The sequence below is a fragment of the Sciurus carolinensis genome, chromosome 11 (genome assembly GCF_902686445.1).
Source record: "Sciurus carolinensis chromosome 11, mSciCar1.2, whole genome shotgun sequence".
Lineage (NCBI taxonomy): Eukaryota > Metazoa > Chordata > Mammalia > Rodentia > Sciuridae > Sciurus > Sciurus carolinensis.
The window spans coordinates 78,695,152-78,712,838 of record NC_062223.1 but is presented as its reverse complement, the minus strand read 5'-3'; the positions used below and the strand labels follow the sequence as shown (position 1 = coordinate 78,712,838).

At 37.8% G+C, this 17,687-nt stretch overlaps 1 protein-coding gene across 13 annotated transcripts in view; it reads right to left on the bottom strand.

Moving 5' to 3' along the window:
• The window catches only part of Emsy (EMSY transcriptional repressor, BRCA2 interacting), a 74,066-nt gene extending 57,889 nt beyond the window's left edge, over positions 1-16,177 (bottom strand). For 3 of the 13 annotated variants that reach the window (XM_047516805.1, XM_047516804.1, XM_047516807.1), the window contains exons 1-6: positions 16,062-16,177; positions 14,323-14,431; positions 8,540-8,639; positions 7,020-7,094; positions 5,648-5,689; positions 2,142-2,317 (exon numbers count right to left, since the gene is read on the bottom strand). In XM_047516805.1, coding sequence (XP_047372761.1) covers positions 2,142-2,317; positions 5,648-5,689; positions 7,020-7,094; positions 8,540-8,639; positions 14,323-14,392 — 463 coding nt within the window. In that variant the 5' untranslated portion in view covers positions 14,393-14,431; positions 16,062-16,177. Of the gene's footprint in view, positions 1-368; positions 525-2,141; positions 2,318-5,647; positions 5,690-7,019; positions 7,095-8,539; positions 8,640-14,322; positions 14,432-16,061 lie in introns of all 13 variants that reach the window. The other 10 variants (XM_047516798.1, XM_047516800.1, XM_047516801.1 and 7 more) reach the window with 6 other exon arrangements.
• Positions 16,178-17,687: the final 1,510 nt, after the last annotated feature.

The window sequence follows — 17,687 nt, the reverse complement described above, 5'->3', positions numbered from 1 at the left end:
ATAATATTTTATATGAAATATAAGACACTACAAAGATTACAATTATAGGAGTAGACATTGAATAAATCATATAAGCACATTCTTTCCATTTCTATTCCATGACAATCAAAATAAGTGAAACTTGAAGGATAGCACTGTTCAAAGCAGATTCCCCACAGAAAACAAAAAAGAAGTGATTTCTCAAACCCCAGAACAGATTTGAAAGCAATATATTCCTGGTCACATGTACACAAAGGAATTCTTTAGAACCTTCAAAAACTAACCACTGCTAATAGTGGCCTGATGATTTATTCCAGGAAGGCAGATCTAATCGGAACCTATGCTGCAGTATTTAGCCAAGATGGCCCTGATAACACTGAGAGTATCACTTACTTTTGACATAACAGTACTTCCACTTGGCAAGACAACTACATTGGAGGCAGGACTGGCAGGTCTTGGAGACTTAACCGTTGCTATGCTGCCACTTGGAACAGGGGTAGAGGTTGGGGTTGACGTGGTACTTGTGTAGGAATAGCAAACCACTACTGAAGGAACGATAAAAAAGTTTGCTGTTAACTTTTACCAAAACTGTCCAGGCAACAGAAAAATTATTTTTATTGCAGGCCAATTTTATCATTTTCATGTGATCAGAGATTAGAGGCCAATACTAAGTATTAGGTCCATGGGTTAAAAATATATCAATAAGCTTTCCTGAAAACCATCACTTAAAGGGATTTTCCCCAAATATATAACAATTTATCTGTAGGTGACTTTGCCAATGGAGGACACAGCTACAAAGAAATCAAATTCAAAGCTATACTAAGCAAAAAATGAAAATCATTTTTCATTCATGGCAAGAGGCAGACAATGGTATATATTTGTATTCCCTTTTAACACTAACGGCATCAAAGATGGGTGATGGATAATTCTTCCCTAACCACAGAAATTTCTGATGTGGCTACTAGAGAAGAACCAAGATAAGGTTCTTTTATATAAACCAAATCACTAGTCATTTATCAACCAAGTGGGGCAACAATAACTCAACTAAAATAATGACAACATCAAATTTCAACCTCTTTGTCATTCAGTGAAGGGACACAGCTCAACAACAGCAAGAATAGCTCATAGGCACCATTTACTGGGTACCATATACTATATACCAAATCCTCTCCATATATTACCACTAATTTTCACACCACATCCTCATTTTAAAGGGGATCCAAGGCTCACAGATACTAAGACTTGCTGCCAGTCACAAAACTAGGAAATAGCAAACTAAGATTCAAATACAGATTTGACTATTGGAAATCCTACATTCTTTCCACTCTACCACAGTTGGTAGGTGGAAAAGGTCAAAGTGGGAAGAGAAGAAAGATGCCTCTCCAACAACAGAGAAATCTGGGACCAAATGGAGGCTAAGTTTTGTACACTAATAACTACTTCCATGCAAACAGAGCTTCCTTGAGAGCCTGGAATGCATAAAGTATCTCATTCTGCCCCATAGCCCATGGGTAGGAAAGAAAAAGAATTCCTCATAGTCTGACAAATGCATTGTTTTCAGGGTTGCTGTCTTACAAAACCAGCCTACACTACTGGAGTCAATTCAAGTATGGTCTCAAATTTAATATTACTCTTAGTGGCCTCAGGAGAATTCAAGAATTCTTAAAGCATGTGTCAATTACTAGATTGAACAACAATGAGAAAGTATTTCCATCTGCCAGGTAATGAATTCAGCACATTGACTAGAACAGATCAGAGGCATATACCATTGATTCCAGAAGACCAAAAAAAAAAACCAACTCTTTTTTAAAGTTATCAGTTCAGCATCTTTTTTCCAGTAGCTAAATGACTTCTGTCATCTTATTTATTTTCTAATGCTATCCATTAAAGCCTTCTATTCACTTCTAACAAGATATACTGATGTCAAAAATTTATTCCAAGAAGGCTTCTACAATTTTACATTAACATAATTCACACTTTCAACAAAAGGAAGATTTAATTTGGGTTGAGGCTAAAAACTTGGCAGTTTTTAGTTTCAGAAGAGTTACCCACTATGTTTCATAACTTTTAAATACTGGGACAAAATAGATGAAAAATGAGATAACTTTTATCGAAAATTCCAAGAAAAGTAATCACTAACACAGAATTATTTTTCTACTCACCTTCTTTGCTTCCTGTTTCTGCAGGCACTGGAAGGGATGCATTGTGCTGGATAGCTGCATTCGCAACAGCATTAGCTGTTACAGTGAAGGCGGTTTGGGGAACTAGCCGGGGCATCAATGGTACCAACCGACGACCTTCAATGGACCATTCTGAGGAGCTATTAGGTCCAGACATACTAAACAAAAGAGAAAATGCTGCTACAAGGGTTCTCAATTATTAAAAATGAATCAAATAAATATAACTTTTTAAATTACAAAAAGTACTCTTAATGAATAGGAGAGGCTTTATTTTAAGCAAGCAAGATTAAACTTATGAATACAAGGAATGTCACACACTTAGATTCTTGTACTCTCAATCTTATAATGAACATAATTGATAATAAGAAAATTTTCTATGCCTTCTAAATAAATATTTTGTTTTCATTAATTTAAATCTGTTTTCCCTAATGAAAACTTGTTATTTCTACTCTTGGAACTTAATTTTATAATTAAACCAAGAAAGTAAAAAGCACTCATAAAAAAATCAGATTTTCTTTAGTAATTAAAGATGGAATTCACTGAACTTCTGCAGAATTATCTAACTGCCTGAATGGCCAGAGGTTCTAAAGGCTTTCAAACAAGGGAAACTGAGGCAGTAAACGAGGGGAACTAGGTAGTAAAGGAAGAAGAGAGCTGTATATGACAGCACGTGTCACTGTCAATGTTCATTACATTATTATATTAACCTTCCTATTAAAAATAGACCAGATATAAGAATGGTAAAAGAAATCTGCTACTATTGTAATTTTTTTATTTATATCACCCTTCACTCTAAGAGGGATTTGAGGCAATTTGACTGTCTCTAAGCAGATACCACTCTAAGTTTTTCTACCCTAAATTTCTTGAACAAGTTTTGTTCCAGGAATCTGACCAGAGATTGCAATATCAAAAGACAATTATCAGTTCTTTTGATTTGGCTCCATGAAAGACCCTAATTATTTATCCAGAAACAATTAATCTCTTCACTAAATCAGAAATATTTCTGGACTTTTTTTGAAACCACAGATTATACAACCTAACCTAGAGTTTAAGATTCAGTATATTCACTGATTCTTTAGATTTAGATAGACTACAAAAAAGTCCTTGTTATTGGGCAGTGGAATTATGACAATGATGATAATAACTATGATGGCAGCAATGATAATTAAAATCAATTAAGGACTTACTATATGTCAGGCATTATTCTAGACATTTTATATGTATTAACTCATGTAGTTCTCTCAACAGCCTATGAAGTTGATAGTCTTATTAGCTCCATTTTATAGATGAAGAAACTGAATTACAGAGCAGTGCAATAACTTGCCTAAGGTCCCACAACTAATAAATGTCTCCTTCAACAAGCACACATCATGCTACTGAAATTATTTGCCTACATCAGTAGAAAGTATAAAATTTTCCAATTGGCTCTTACGTCTAACTTTTGCCCTTGATTTACACCAATTTGTGCACTATTGTCTAATGACTACCAACTTTCACTATGAATACATCACTTCACAGCTTAAGAAGGATATCAGTTCAGAAAGGACTTTCTAGAAGCTGATTAGTCGACTTGAGCTACTGTGGAAAATCTATAAATTCCCTTATACTTTAACACAGTCCTATCCTAGACGAGGAAAAGAGGAGTTCCTGAAATCCTGATAACCCTCACAAATTTATTACATAAACTCCATATTGATGCTAGTTGGAAAAGAAAAAGTGGCATGAACAAGAAAGACAGAAAAGAGTATAGCTAACTGTTAAAGGAAAAATTTCTAAAAGCTACTTAGTATTTTATTGGCTTACTTCTATTTTGCTAACATTTTATTAGAGTATCACTAATAAACTTGCTTGGTGTGAGTTACCACACAAAGTGATGTCTACACTTACCTGGTTCATTCTTTAAATGGTGGCAGAAATTATGGAAGATTAATAATCTGAAGCACATGAATATATGCTATTGAAAAGACAAAACTTATAGTGCAAAAGGCACAACTGCAACTTTTAGATCTATAAATCTTCCAAATTTCCACTCATGCAAGCATGCTCAAACTTTTTAAGTGAGTGAAAAATTAAATACTGTGTTAGAATTAGATCAAAATTCCTATTTGCTTAGTAATTAGGGTGTAAATATGCATTAGTTACACAAGTCATCTAAACTGAATTTACAAACTTTAAATATCTTACTGAAGGGCTTCAGTGGGATACCAGTGTAGATGCAAGCATGCCTCTCTATTTATACTAAGTAGGACAAAGGAGGGTGGAAACCTTGCTCCAGCCCTTATTCTAAGAAATCTAAAATGATACTAATGAAACTACCTTGTCCCTCCCCCATCCATCCTTTGGTGTGCCGGGTACCACCAATAAGAAATTCTCATCCTCACACAGAAACACAGTATCCTGGGAATATTTGACTGATGGTGAAAGGATTAAAGAGGGCATAAATTCCAGAGAGCCACTTTATTCTTACTGTAGAGACAAAGCAGGCAAGAGTGGCCCAACAAAAAAAACCTGAGACTTTAATATTCTGTTCTAATTCAAAACTGAATTACAGTACCAAACTTAGTAAGTGGCCTGGTGCCAAGCAATAAACACGTGCTATATGCATCAAGCCACAAGCATGGCTTCGCTTTGATCACAGACACCCCACTCCTTTTGTTCTCCTTCCTTTGTGCTCATTCTCTTCTGGGCTTTCTCATCACCTTTCAACCACATTCTTTCTGGCCTAAACTGCAGTATTGAGTGGGGGAGGGAAAAGAGAGGAGAAAGGGAATGCAGGCAGTTCAGATGCATTCCTCTAGTTGTTTTTACAAACTCAGAGTATGAAGCCCTCCCATAGATAATCTTTGGAACTAGGCTCTGTTGCTACTTATGTGGGGAAGAAGGCAGTCATCAGTCCCCACTCACTGACCCCTGGGCTCAACAAATAAATACAACATCTGGTCAAACTAAAACCACAATGTAAAATATTAAAACAGGAATATAGAAAGACCTAAGAAGCTTAAAATTATACACTGAAGTAAACTCTTTTTTCAAAAAATGAAATTCATATATTAAAGAAATCAGAAAGGAGAGAAAAAAGAGGAAACACAGGCAGATAAAAGCCAACTCTCAATTATCCATGCTAATGGAGAGAGGAGGGAAAGGGAGAGGTCACATAGATTAAAGAAACCCATATATTATCCAAAAATATTTTGGCAAATACTAGTAAATTCTTCCACCAAATCTTTTCCAAGACAACTAACATGTAATAAAATGACTAATTAAAATTTTCACCTCCTCTCCCTTCCCACCCTCTGACTAGAGGTACTCCCAAGCAGCAAAATGGCTAAAGGGTGGGCAGTATTAGGAAGGGGAGGAGGGGAAGAGAAGGAAAAGCAAGGGGCATGGTTAATTCATAAATGGAATGATGTGCCCCTGAATAATTGAGAGCTTCAATTTGGAAATAAATACAAGAAAAAGCCTGAAATAATAATAACCTATTTGCATACCTGTAACTTGGTCTTTCACCCAAATATAAGGATAAATTCATTCTTTAAAGGGGAAAAAAGGAAAAGGAGACTAAATAAATGTTATCCTTTAAGTATGACACTGATGCATCAACTTACAACTAGTTGCCCACAATACTGTTCCAATGCTTCTAAAGTACTAATTTTGTCTCTAAGTGCCTCTGAACACAAGCTACTGTTTTCTGTTATTATCTAACACATAAATTTCCTAATACCAGTTCTCAAAATAGAATCTAAGGTCAGTTATCATTATTATTTTTAGAGCATCCCAATTCAGAAGTTTGGAACACATTAAAGAAGGAACACATTAATATATGAATGTTTCAACCTTGTTACCCTAACAACTAAATCCTAAATGTCTAACGGAAAATTTCCAGAATTTCTACAGTGCATACCTCCCACCGAAGAATCTCAAAATTGCAGGATAAACAGCTCAACTTTCAAACTATGCTGTTAAAAAGACAGCACCCCATTTTATGTGTTAAGTAAAATGAGGGACAGTGAAGCACAACACAAAGTTAAAGGATCTTTAAGGTCAATTCAAATTCTGCCAATTGATTTAAATACATAGTTTAAGTTATCACATTATGGAAATGCATTGAATTTTTTCCTTTAGTTTATTTAATGTTAAACATAAAAATAAAAAAACAAATGAATTATATTGTAACATTTTATGAAATGTTTCTATCATCTTATATTAACAATGAAAGGATTATTTTGTTCCTTTCTATTCTTTAGGAGGCACTGTCTCCATACAACTCAATTAATACTTGATTCCTGCCCTCAGTCCTCCACTACCCTCCACCCCATCTGTCAGTTCTAATGATCTAAAAACAATTTGATAAGAATCCTTTATCATTTTATTTTGTTAGCTTTTTAAGGTAAATTAAGATATACTCATATTTCTTAAAAGTAGAACATACATTTTAGTCTTATTTTCTGAATCTCAAAATACATGAAATAATTAGAGCCAGATATGAAAGAGTTATAATGCCTATTGTTAAGTAATATACATATCAAATATCATTACAAAGAACCTCTAGGACTTTCAATTTGAGGAGGCATATTATTTTGTTATTTAGCTGTAAGTAACTGAATCATCTGCTAACCTGAAGTGATCTTTGATTAAACAGAGATTACCTTGTAACAGGGTTTGACCTGAGTACTTTGCCTAACAAAATGCAAAAAACATAACCAATTGAATAAACAGTTACCACTATAGTCAGGGTCCCTGAGTATAAGATATTGTTATTAAGATAAAGGACTCAGGAATCTGCTACACAATAGGAAGACTGTTTCAAAACTATGTTATACTACATCATAAAAAATCAGGGTGGTATAACTAATGGCTTACTTATGTGCAATTGTTGTTAACCGTTCATCGTTTACTGCTCTCCGAACTTCAGCACGATGACGTTCTGTTGAGATGCTATGAAAAAAAATAGCCATTATAGAACTCTGCCAAGCAGGCAGTTCTCTTCTATACTTTCATTAATGGTTAAGTCAACATTTTGTTGGGCGTAGGAGACAAGATTGCTTTGTGAAAAGATATAGACAGGAGCCTAATATATATCTCCAAATGCTTCAAAGTCTTAGAAAAGTGATTCATACTGATTCTGTGTAAATGCAGAAAAAAATTAGCTATAAATTAGAAATCATAGACAGAAAAATCAGCCTGATATCAAGGCATTACTTCCAAATCTCAGAAATCTTCAGACTTGGACAAGATTAGCAGAGCTTCTGTTTATCTAAATATGCAAACAGACATTCAATGACCTCCTAATCATGACTGCTGACTGCTGACTGACCAATGCATGAAAAGAGGATTTGGGCACTTAGAACAAAATCTTCTAAAGTCTTTTCTAAAGCTTAAGTGTCCATAATTTCATGTTTAGTGAATATAATAAAGAAACAACAGTGGCAAGATAATGCTGTGTGCTATGAAACTTGACACCAGAGCAATAATCTTTTTATTACTCATTACTTCAGCTGTCTTCTACATTATTTTATGTTACCAGTGGTAAAAATGTGCTTATATTGATCCTTTGCCTACAGTGAATACATATAAAGTTAATATTAAACAATTTTTTTAAAAAGGCTAAACCCATTCTATTCATAAATAATAAAATGAATACCACACTTCCAATTGGACTTTTACTAATTAAAACTAGAGATATACCATGGACCAAAACATTTGAGGGGCTAAAACGCAGAATTTATAAGGAAACATAAACAACATAACAATAAGACTGAGAATTTGGCTCAACAATACCCCTATATTAATGTGAAATAGGAAGAGTCTCTTCCATATTTTCACTTAAAAAAAAAAATAGGACAAGATGGATTTAAATGCAGAAAGCAAACTTCAATTTAAAAAACATTTTCTAAAAAAGCTCAAGATGTTAGTTAGAATGGATCAAAACAAAGTACCAAGGAAATTCCTTTCATCAGAATATTTTATTGGATTTAAGTACCACTCTAGTGAAGCTAAAGGGACAGTTTGCTTAACATTATGACTGCATAACTACCATCCAATTACATGGTAGGTATTTTCCTTGCATCCCTTCCCTCCCTCCAACAAATGCCACTCTAGATCTTATATTCATTTGCTGTCACCTCTTATTTCCTTCACCTATGTCTTCCTTTCCCAAGAAATCCAAAATTAAAAGAGCCTGCTTTATACCCTTTCTGAATGGATTACAAAATAAAGGGTAAGTTGCACAATTTTCTCTAATAGAGCAAACAACTGAAATAGGATCTCTAAATACCAACAATTTGAATAACTCTGTTCTTCAACTTTAGAGTGAAAAGTAATGAACCCCCACAAAAAGAAATGTCTAGAGTCATATCACCCAAAGTTTTATGATAATTTACCTAAGAACTTTTGAGAGTTCTCCAAGAAGATCTTTCTTTTCCTTGGTGAGATCCCCCTGTGCCCGAAGTGCACTGATAACTCCGGCATATGCCTCCAATTCTAGAAAAAGAAAATTATTTTATCAAGATATGCCTTAATATTTTTATACTATGACTATGCATAGTTAAAATTTCAGGGCTAGAAACCTAAAATCAGTTAAATGCAAATATTTTCAAAATTCCTTTCAAAAATTGAATCTAGTAAGATTAAAATGTGGCTTTTATAATTTATATCATTTATTTCCTATTGCCTCACATCAATCATATATGTAAAAAGTTTTGGTATAAAAATCTCACATACCATCCCTGAAGAGCCTTTAACTCACATGCTACTAACAACTTGGAATAAGTTTCAGCTTATGTAATAAGGATGATAAGAGAAATTCTTAGCATTATTGAAAGGTACCTTCACTGATCAACCCTTGAAATAATTCCTTAAGCATGCCTAAGAATTTAAACTATACTCCACCTGACTTCTGGGTAATTTAGAGTACTGTAAGTACCATGCAACTAAAATAAGGAACCAAAATACTGGCTTCAGCACTGCTGCTTACTAGTTATGTGATCTTGGACAAGTCCTTTCTCATCTCTGAACCTGTTTCCTTACCTAAAAAATACTTTGTAGGTACCTTCCAGATCTAAGATCCTCTTTACCTACAAAAACTATAATCAAAATGTCTAGTAAGGAAACATAAAATGTTCTTACCAAGAAAGGGGACATAATGTACTGAATTCTAATACCAAACAGCTTCATTTCACTCTTTACATAGAAACTCTTTACATTTCACTCTTTACATTATTCCATTATGAAATGAAACCACCAGTCCCCAGTACTGGTTAAAATATAAAAGTAAAAGTTTTCAAGGGCCGTCAATGAAACATGACTGCCTCCTTATGTAGCTTTTGTACAGCCCCTCCCACACTGACTCTAGGCTCACTGGCTTGCTTTAACCCATGGAATATGAGAAAACAGGATGCAAACAGATGCTTGCAAAGCACTTGCACTTGAGGTCTTGTTCTCTTGGAACTCTAAGATCATCAAACTGTAAAAAAGCCCATAATAAAAGGCCACATGAAGAGGTCCTGTCATCTTAGCTACACCTAGTCCCCAATTAAGTTCAGCTAAGGAAAGCCATTTGAAAGAGCTCAGACAACACCAGCAATTTATAGAATGGAAAGAAATAATATTTGTTGCTTTTAGCCATCAAGACTATGAAACAGGTATGTTTGAACAAATAGAATGGTGGGACATAAATATCCAGATTAGAGATATCTGCTACAAGTATTTACCATTTGCTAATGCCTGACACAACAGACAATAAATGTGGGACAAATGAACACAGGCATGCCTACATACTAGATGCTGTACCAATAATAAACCAATAGCCTCATTCAGCTCTTATCATTTACAATTCTGTCAAAGAAGCTTTATATAGAAGAGCAGTCCAATTACATTAGACAGAAATGTTGGGGTCCAACTGAATTACCCTAAGTGTGACCATCCTGAATGTTCAATCTATACTAGATACTATAGACATTTATAGTTTCTCTTGAAGGACAAGGCTCTGCTGCTCTGAAGTAGTAAAGGAAATACTTAGTTCAAGGAAAACGGACCCAGAATAGAGGACAGAAAGGCACTGAAGGTAACCACACTATATTCTAAATGTTAATGCTCCCATTTATAGAATATACAACAAATCAATAAAGATACATGCCAGATAGTGTGTTAAGCCATGCCCTCAAGGAGTTAACTGTAGGATACAGCTACAGTGAAACAAATCATCAGGCAATTATGATACAGTTTACATACAGTGGTAAAGGCACAGAAGAGAAACACATCCTCCAGTCTGGAAATACAAGCTTTAAACAGAAAAAGAACTGTGCTCCAAGTAGGGAGGGGAGGATGCAAATGTGCAAAAATAGAGAGGGTAGAAGAGTAGGTAGCATTTTGTACTACTTCAGTTATCGTCCAAAAACAGTTAGTAACTTATATTTGAGAGTTTTACACTAAAGAAAGTAAAATATCTGTCTTGGATAGTCGCTAATTCAAATCAAACTACTAATTGAATATTACTACTACAAGGTGCCATGAAAAATACTTGTAGGACCAAAAGTCCCTCTTGTTGATTAAAATCCAACAAGGGAGCTAATAAATACATAAAAACAACTATTATAAAGGTTTTATTCACACATGTAAGGTAATAAAGAAAGATAAAATAGAAAAGTAGTTTGTAGCCAGGCTAAGAAAACTTTCTAATTCCTGCCTAAAAAGTTTTATTTACTAGGACAAAGTAACTAACTGATTGTGGAAGTAATGGCAGAAGAAAAAAAAAGTCAAGTTTTACAGTTTGCAAAGTATTAAGAATGGCAATGCCATAAAAAGAAATAGAGAGATCAGAGGGAGGAGGCGGTTAGAGGAAAAAGAAAAAGAAATTCCCTTTCAACCTATGGAAATTATGGTGATCAAGACACTATTTCAAAGAAAACAAAATATGGCAAACATTTAAGTCTCTCTCTCTCTCTCTGTTTGGTACTGGGGATTGAACTAAGGGGTACTTTGCCACTAAGCTACATCTGAGTTCTTTTATTTTTTTTATTGTGAGACAGGCTGCTGAAGGTCTCACTAAATTGCTGAGGCTGATCGCAAACTTGGATCCTTCTATTAGCCTCCTAATTGCTGGCATTGCAGGTCAGCACCACTGTACCTGGCTTAAGTTTCATTTTAAATCTAACTAAAATGTTGTACACAAACTTAGGAGGTAGTAACCTCACACAAACAAAACTGGGACTCTGACCCAGCTGGGCAATCCACAGCACTTCCTCCAGAAATTCACTCACTGTAATGAACCCTTTCTAGCATCCCAATTTTTCTTCACATTTGTTGACAATCATTTTTATGGATCTTCTCAAATCCTGATATATTTTAAACTTGGTTGCATTTCTAGCATTTTTAAATTTTTTAATTTTTATTTTTTAGTTGTAGATGAACACAATAATACCTTTGTTTTATTCATTTATTTTTAATGTGGTGCTGAGGATCGAACCCATAGCCTCACACACACCAGGCAAGCACTCTACCACTGGGCCACAACCCCAGCCTCTCTGGTATTATACAGTGCTAATGCCAACACAGTAAGTATAATGACATGATAAATGAGAACCCTCAAAAAACAAAAGATTAGTCATACCATTTTTATAAGGCCCTCAAGCCACCATTTAAACAATCAGCTATTCAATTATACTAATCCATAAAGCCTCATGTTAGTGTTATAGCTCAGGAGTATTCTTAAAATTAGGGCAAGGGAGAGGCAGGACAGAAAGTAAAAAGCATCTACCTATCACTGGTACATTCAGTGCATCATAAATTCTCTATCCCAATTTCCTGATAATTAAGTAAAATTTTTTAGTATCTTACATTAAAATGGTTTATAACTATCATAACTATTTTTAAAAGGACAAAACTAATTTTAAAACTGTTTTAAGTCAATTTTTAAATAAGGTATCTTCTCTAAACTTTGGACCTACAGCTAGCATTTGAAGGCAATTCAAAGGTTCCTTGTTATGATAATGAGTCAACAGGTGGGGAGGAAGTGTTTTGGCAAATCACTAAGAAGGCTCACTTCCCAAAGTGTCATTGAACATATCACCATGTAGGGTGGCTGTTTTCTTTTGTATAGAAACAGTTCTATTGCAGCATTACCCACACAGCTCTGACAAAAATTTTTGTTTGTTTGCATTTATTTACGATGAATTCACTTCTGTACTGGACGTTTTTGTTTCTTCAGTTTCTCCTGTGATACATTTTTCTTCCACTCAACCTTTTGTGGTTTAGGAACAACTGTTCCTTTCCAGTAAGGATCATCTTGATGTGCGAGGGGGAGCTCATGAATGGGTTAATCTGATCCTAACATCTGTAAGTACCATGGCTCATCTTGGGTGATTTGTTCACCTTGATATGCTCAAAGACCAGAGAATCTACACATAAACCTAAAAGTTCAGCATTATTTACTGTATTTTAAAGCATGGGCATCAAAAATTCAGCATTCTTTTTGGGATACTAACCCTGTGTCCAGCCCCTGTTTGATCTGGGCAAATTTCCTAACTCTATCATTGTAATGACAGAATGATAAGTATCACATCTACAAAGTGACACCTTTGATACTTCTCGGCTTTTCAGGTAGAATACCCTTACTGGTCTGGGCAGCTTCACTAGTATGCTTAAAATGAACATGAAGATTTTAATCTCTTGATTTTGTGGGGTTTTCTTGGTCACTGAATACCAAACCATTTTTATAGATCACCTCAGGCCATTTATGAGAAGAGCTAGGGATAAATTTCGACTTAACAGTTTCCAGGTTACCATTTTTATATTTAAATACAATATCTTGATTTAAGGCCCCAAAACCCAGAAACCCCAATCCAATCTATTCTCTGTTCCTCTGTAACAACTTCAGCTATGAAATGAGTCTCACTTATAATCAAAGATAGCAAGTTATGCTAATTGCTAGTGTATAGAAAACTATCTTCAAATTAGTACTAAAAGTTTGGATATAGGGTACAATTTTAAAAAGAGATGGATGATTGACATCTTCCAGCACATCCCCAGAAAAAAATAACTCTCTTCAACTTGCTAAAATATTAGGAAGTGGTTTGAAATCCTCAGAGTAGCCTGAGGGGAATAAAAAGGGCAAGAGTTATTAGTAGGCAGGGTCAGAGTAGTTATGATTCTATCTGATTTAAATACAGAAATTCCCAACAAAGATTTCCTTTGAAGCAAAGATTTAACTGCAAACAAATTTTGTCTGAAAGTAGCTGCTTAAAACACTACACATTCAGATGTCAGGAATTATCACCGGTCCTTTATCTAAGTAATTGAGGCCCACTGCCAAAACATTTGCTCTCCTTTTTCAAGTTATTTTTCACTTATTTCATTTATTGTACTAATCTGAGACTTCAGTGATAAATAAGGTCCCTAGCGTCTAAGACAGCATTTCTCAACCATGAATCTTCATATGAATCACAGAACACAGAAAATAATTTGGGTAACTTTTTCTCAATTTTACCAAGGATGGCACATAAATTATACCATTCTAGATGTATGGGAGAAGTCAGTCCATTATATCTGATAGATACTTTGACATTAGGACTTAATTCTCTCCCTAAATGCCAGTTGAGAAAGGTTGCTGTAAGGAAAAACAAGCACTAAATTATATATTCTAAAGGTAAAGTGTGTTTTATTACTGATAGTAATAAAATATAATTTAGAAAAGGCATAGCTTGCATTAACTGAGAATTCAGAAATAGTATGTACACATACATTCATGAAGGTTTAGAATATGCTAAAGTGTGACTGAAAATCATATTCCCTAGGTCAAATACTGACTCAAACTTATTGTCAGCATTCCCTTAGGTTCCAACCTTCATCTTTAAGATATAGGACCAAAAGAACCCAAAAAACAAAACCCCCACCTTTTAGGTTTAAGTGAGAATTATGTGAGATATTGAGTGTAATGGACCCAGAATAGTCAAACAATTCTCAATGAGTCTTGGCTACTCATATTATGATGATTCATGTACCTCCTATGTACAAATCACCATCTTAAGCACTGGAAAAACAATATCACCAAAGGACCTGTGTAGCAGGAGATATTACACCATACAACCATGATCCAAATAAAAAGGGAAACCATCACAGAATGAAATAATGAAACATAATTTCATTTCATCAAAAATGAAAATCATACCCAATTTTCGAAGAATCCTTTTGCATTCATCCCTGCTGAGATCCAAAAGGGTTGGCCACACAACAGGCATTGCTGCTTCTGTTTGGTAGCCCCAAAGAGCTTGTCCTCCCTATCAGAAGTAAAAACAAAATAGTAAAAACAGTAAGATATCTCACAATAACGTTTTACCACACTTTCCAACTTCTGACAAGTGAAAAATTAAATTATCATTGAACAGTTTACTATCCAGCCTATCACTGGAAACACCACAACAAGCTTTAGAGTCAGACACCTCTAGTTCCTAGTTCCAACTTACTGGTTGTGTGATCCTGGGCAAACTGGCCTCTCTGAACCTACACACATTTATTAAAACAGAGTTAATACCACCCAGTTTGTTATAAGTATTCAAGAACACTGTATGTCAAGTTCTTTCATAGTGGCTGACATGTAATTTGAAAATGGATGGGTCTACCTGTGCAACCTGGAGCGTGTTAGTTGACTTCCCTCAACTTCCTCTTGAATTACATGAGATAAAATAAGTAAGGCTCCTAGCATGTCACTTGGGTTAATGGAACTCAATAAAGAACTCTCCCCTCAAGTCTTAGTCATGAAATATTAACTTAGACCCTGTAGTCATTAAACCACCACTTGCAAAAGTTTAGATGCCAGGAACTTATTTCCTACTGGGAATTCCCTAGTCTAGAAGACAAAAAGTTCAGCGCTGGGGATATACGCAATACCTGCTTAGCACATTGTAGACCCCCTGTAAATATCTGTAAAACAGATAAAAAGAATGGTTTGCAGGAGAATAAAATGAATGAATGAATGAATGAATGAGCGAGCGAGCTCACTATGTAGCCTAGGAGTCCAAGACTAAACAGAAATAACTGCTGTATCCAGTTCCAGGCGCTTGGGCTGCTAACTCCAACTCTGCGCCCGAAGTTAAGCCCCCTCCCCCTACTTCCATAGTCCTCTCAGCTCAGAACTAACCCAGAGCTAGCAGAACTGGACTGCGCGCCCCAGCTGGCAGGATGACATAAAGAAAAGGGGTGGGGAGGAGGAAGAAGGGGCAGAGCCAAAGGAATCCTCTCCCTCCACAAGCCTGTCCCCGCCTCCCGATAGGATCTTGGAGGCGGCCGGTGGCCGCCGGAATCGAGCACCACGTCACGGCATCCCAACGCGTCCCCGCCAGCAGAAACCACCGCCCGGCCGCAGCGCATCAGAAACCTGGGCAGTAGTTGCCGGAGCCCGCTCTCGGAACACCGACCTCGTAGAATCCTCCCCACTCAAGTGTCAAGGAGGCAAGCCCGCCCCGCCCCCTCTGCAAACACGCACTCTCTCGCAGCACCACAACAGGAGCAGCCCGCCCAGGCTCCGCGCCCGCGCCTCTCAGCGCCCATCCCAATGTCAAGCCCGCGCGACCCAAGTCCCTCCGGCCAGCAGCGGGTGTCAGGGGCTCCAGTCGGCATCCGCGCTTCGCTCCCTCCTCAGCGGAGAGGACAACGGAGAAAGAGTAGGCGTGCGGACAGCCAGCCTGAGCGGGACTCGCCAGGAGGCTGCCAGAGCCCGACCCCTGGCATCCCAGCACCAGGCCTGCCGGAGCTCCCCTCAGTCCACCTCCGGGAGCCCCACGATCCCGTTAGGAAACAACGGAGGATGGGGCTGGACGCCCCAAGCCGGGCTCCGAATGCCTGGCTCGGCGCTCCTTTGCCCTGGCTGCCTGCCAGCTCTTCCCAGGACCCTGCCTGAGAGTCACCCACCTGCCCGGCCTTTCGGGGCTCATCTAAAATGCTCCTCCGCCAAGACTAGGAGACACCAGGAATTGGGTTTGTTTGCGGTGCCTCAGAAGGGGCAAGATGGCGACAGGTACCAGGGCGCAGGCGCAGCCGCGCGCTGCTGGTCGGGAGGTGTAGTTCGCCTTTCCCGCCTTTCGAAGAACGGGCACCAAAAGGCCCTCCATTCATCCTGTCCCTCTTTTCCTTCGCGTATTGAAAGAGCAGACATCGCGTGGGCTGCTGGGAGTTGTGGTCCGAATCCAAACTCCATCCTCTTTCGCTCCCCTTTGCCGTCGCACGCGCAAGGAAGGCTGGGATTGTAGTTCCCTTTGCTTTGGCTTCTCCCACATACCCTCCACTCTCCGACTTCGCGCGCCTCTCCTTGGGCTGCTGTCTCCCCGGCCAATCGGCTGCGCTCTCTGCTACGTGTGGCGTCACACGTACCGGCCAAGATGGCGCCGGCATTTGGAGCTGAGGCTTCTCGGCGACCTTTACTCCGGCGAGGTTAGGGATGATAGGAACGTAGCTTCGTTCTTGAAGCGTGATTGAGGATTAGGATCAGATTCCTAAGAGTTGTGGGGACAAATATCAGTGGCCTCCGGCCATCCATACGACCACTCCAGAAGAGAGAGTCCACGCCACGAGAACAGTGGACATCACAGAGATCGTGCCCTGTCTCGGGGTTACGGAGTTGCAAGTAGAGAGGGGGAACCGGAGGTTTCTCGACTTTGGGTTCCCACATACGTGAAGTGGGAATGATAGTGGTATCTCGTGCTATATCTGTCAAAGGAAAGAAGGGATTTACTTGAGGCACTGCAACCTGGTAGGTTCACCCTCAGCCTTTGTTCTTATTTAATCACACAACAATTGTGAGAAGGTCTTGTCACCCCTACTTTATAGATCAGAAAGGCGCTCAGTATATTGTTATTCAGAGCCGTAAGGTCGAAGCCAGTGCCTAGTATTGTTGAAGATTCTAGCAAATTTTGTGGTTGTCCTCCCTCTCAATTTCGTCGTTTTGATAAGATGAGGTAGAAATGCTTAAGTCAAAAGGAGTTTATGTTATGCACTCTGCTATTACCAAAGTTTCCTTCTTGAAAAATAGAGTTGCGGCTGGGCGGGCAACTGAGGGGTAGAGAGCGGGAGGTCCTGGGTTTGATGCCCAGCTCTGGGGGGAAAATAAAAGAAAGAAAGAAAATAGGGAGGATTAATACTACCCTATAGGGATGTTATGATGTACAACTTAGATAAAAGTTCTGTATAAATTGTGAACCAGTATACAAATGTGTGACACCATTCGTGTTCTTCAGTCGAGGATAAGAAGAGAAAACAAGTAACAGCATTTAAGTTTCCTACCCTACCTTACCCTCCCTCCTTGGTCTTCCAGTGCATCCTGTTTGAGGCCAGTGGCTTAAGAACTTATGGTAAGATGGTAAATGAAATCTTCATTTTGTGTGTGTGTGTGTGTGTGTTGGGGATCGAACCCAGGGCCTTGTGTGTGTGTGTGTGTGTGTGTGTGTGTTGGGGAATCGAACCCAGGGCCTTGTGCTTACAAGGTAAGCACTCTACCGACTGAGCTATCTCCCCAGCCCTGGTAAATTAAATCTTAATAGA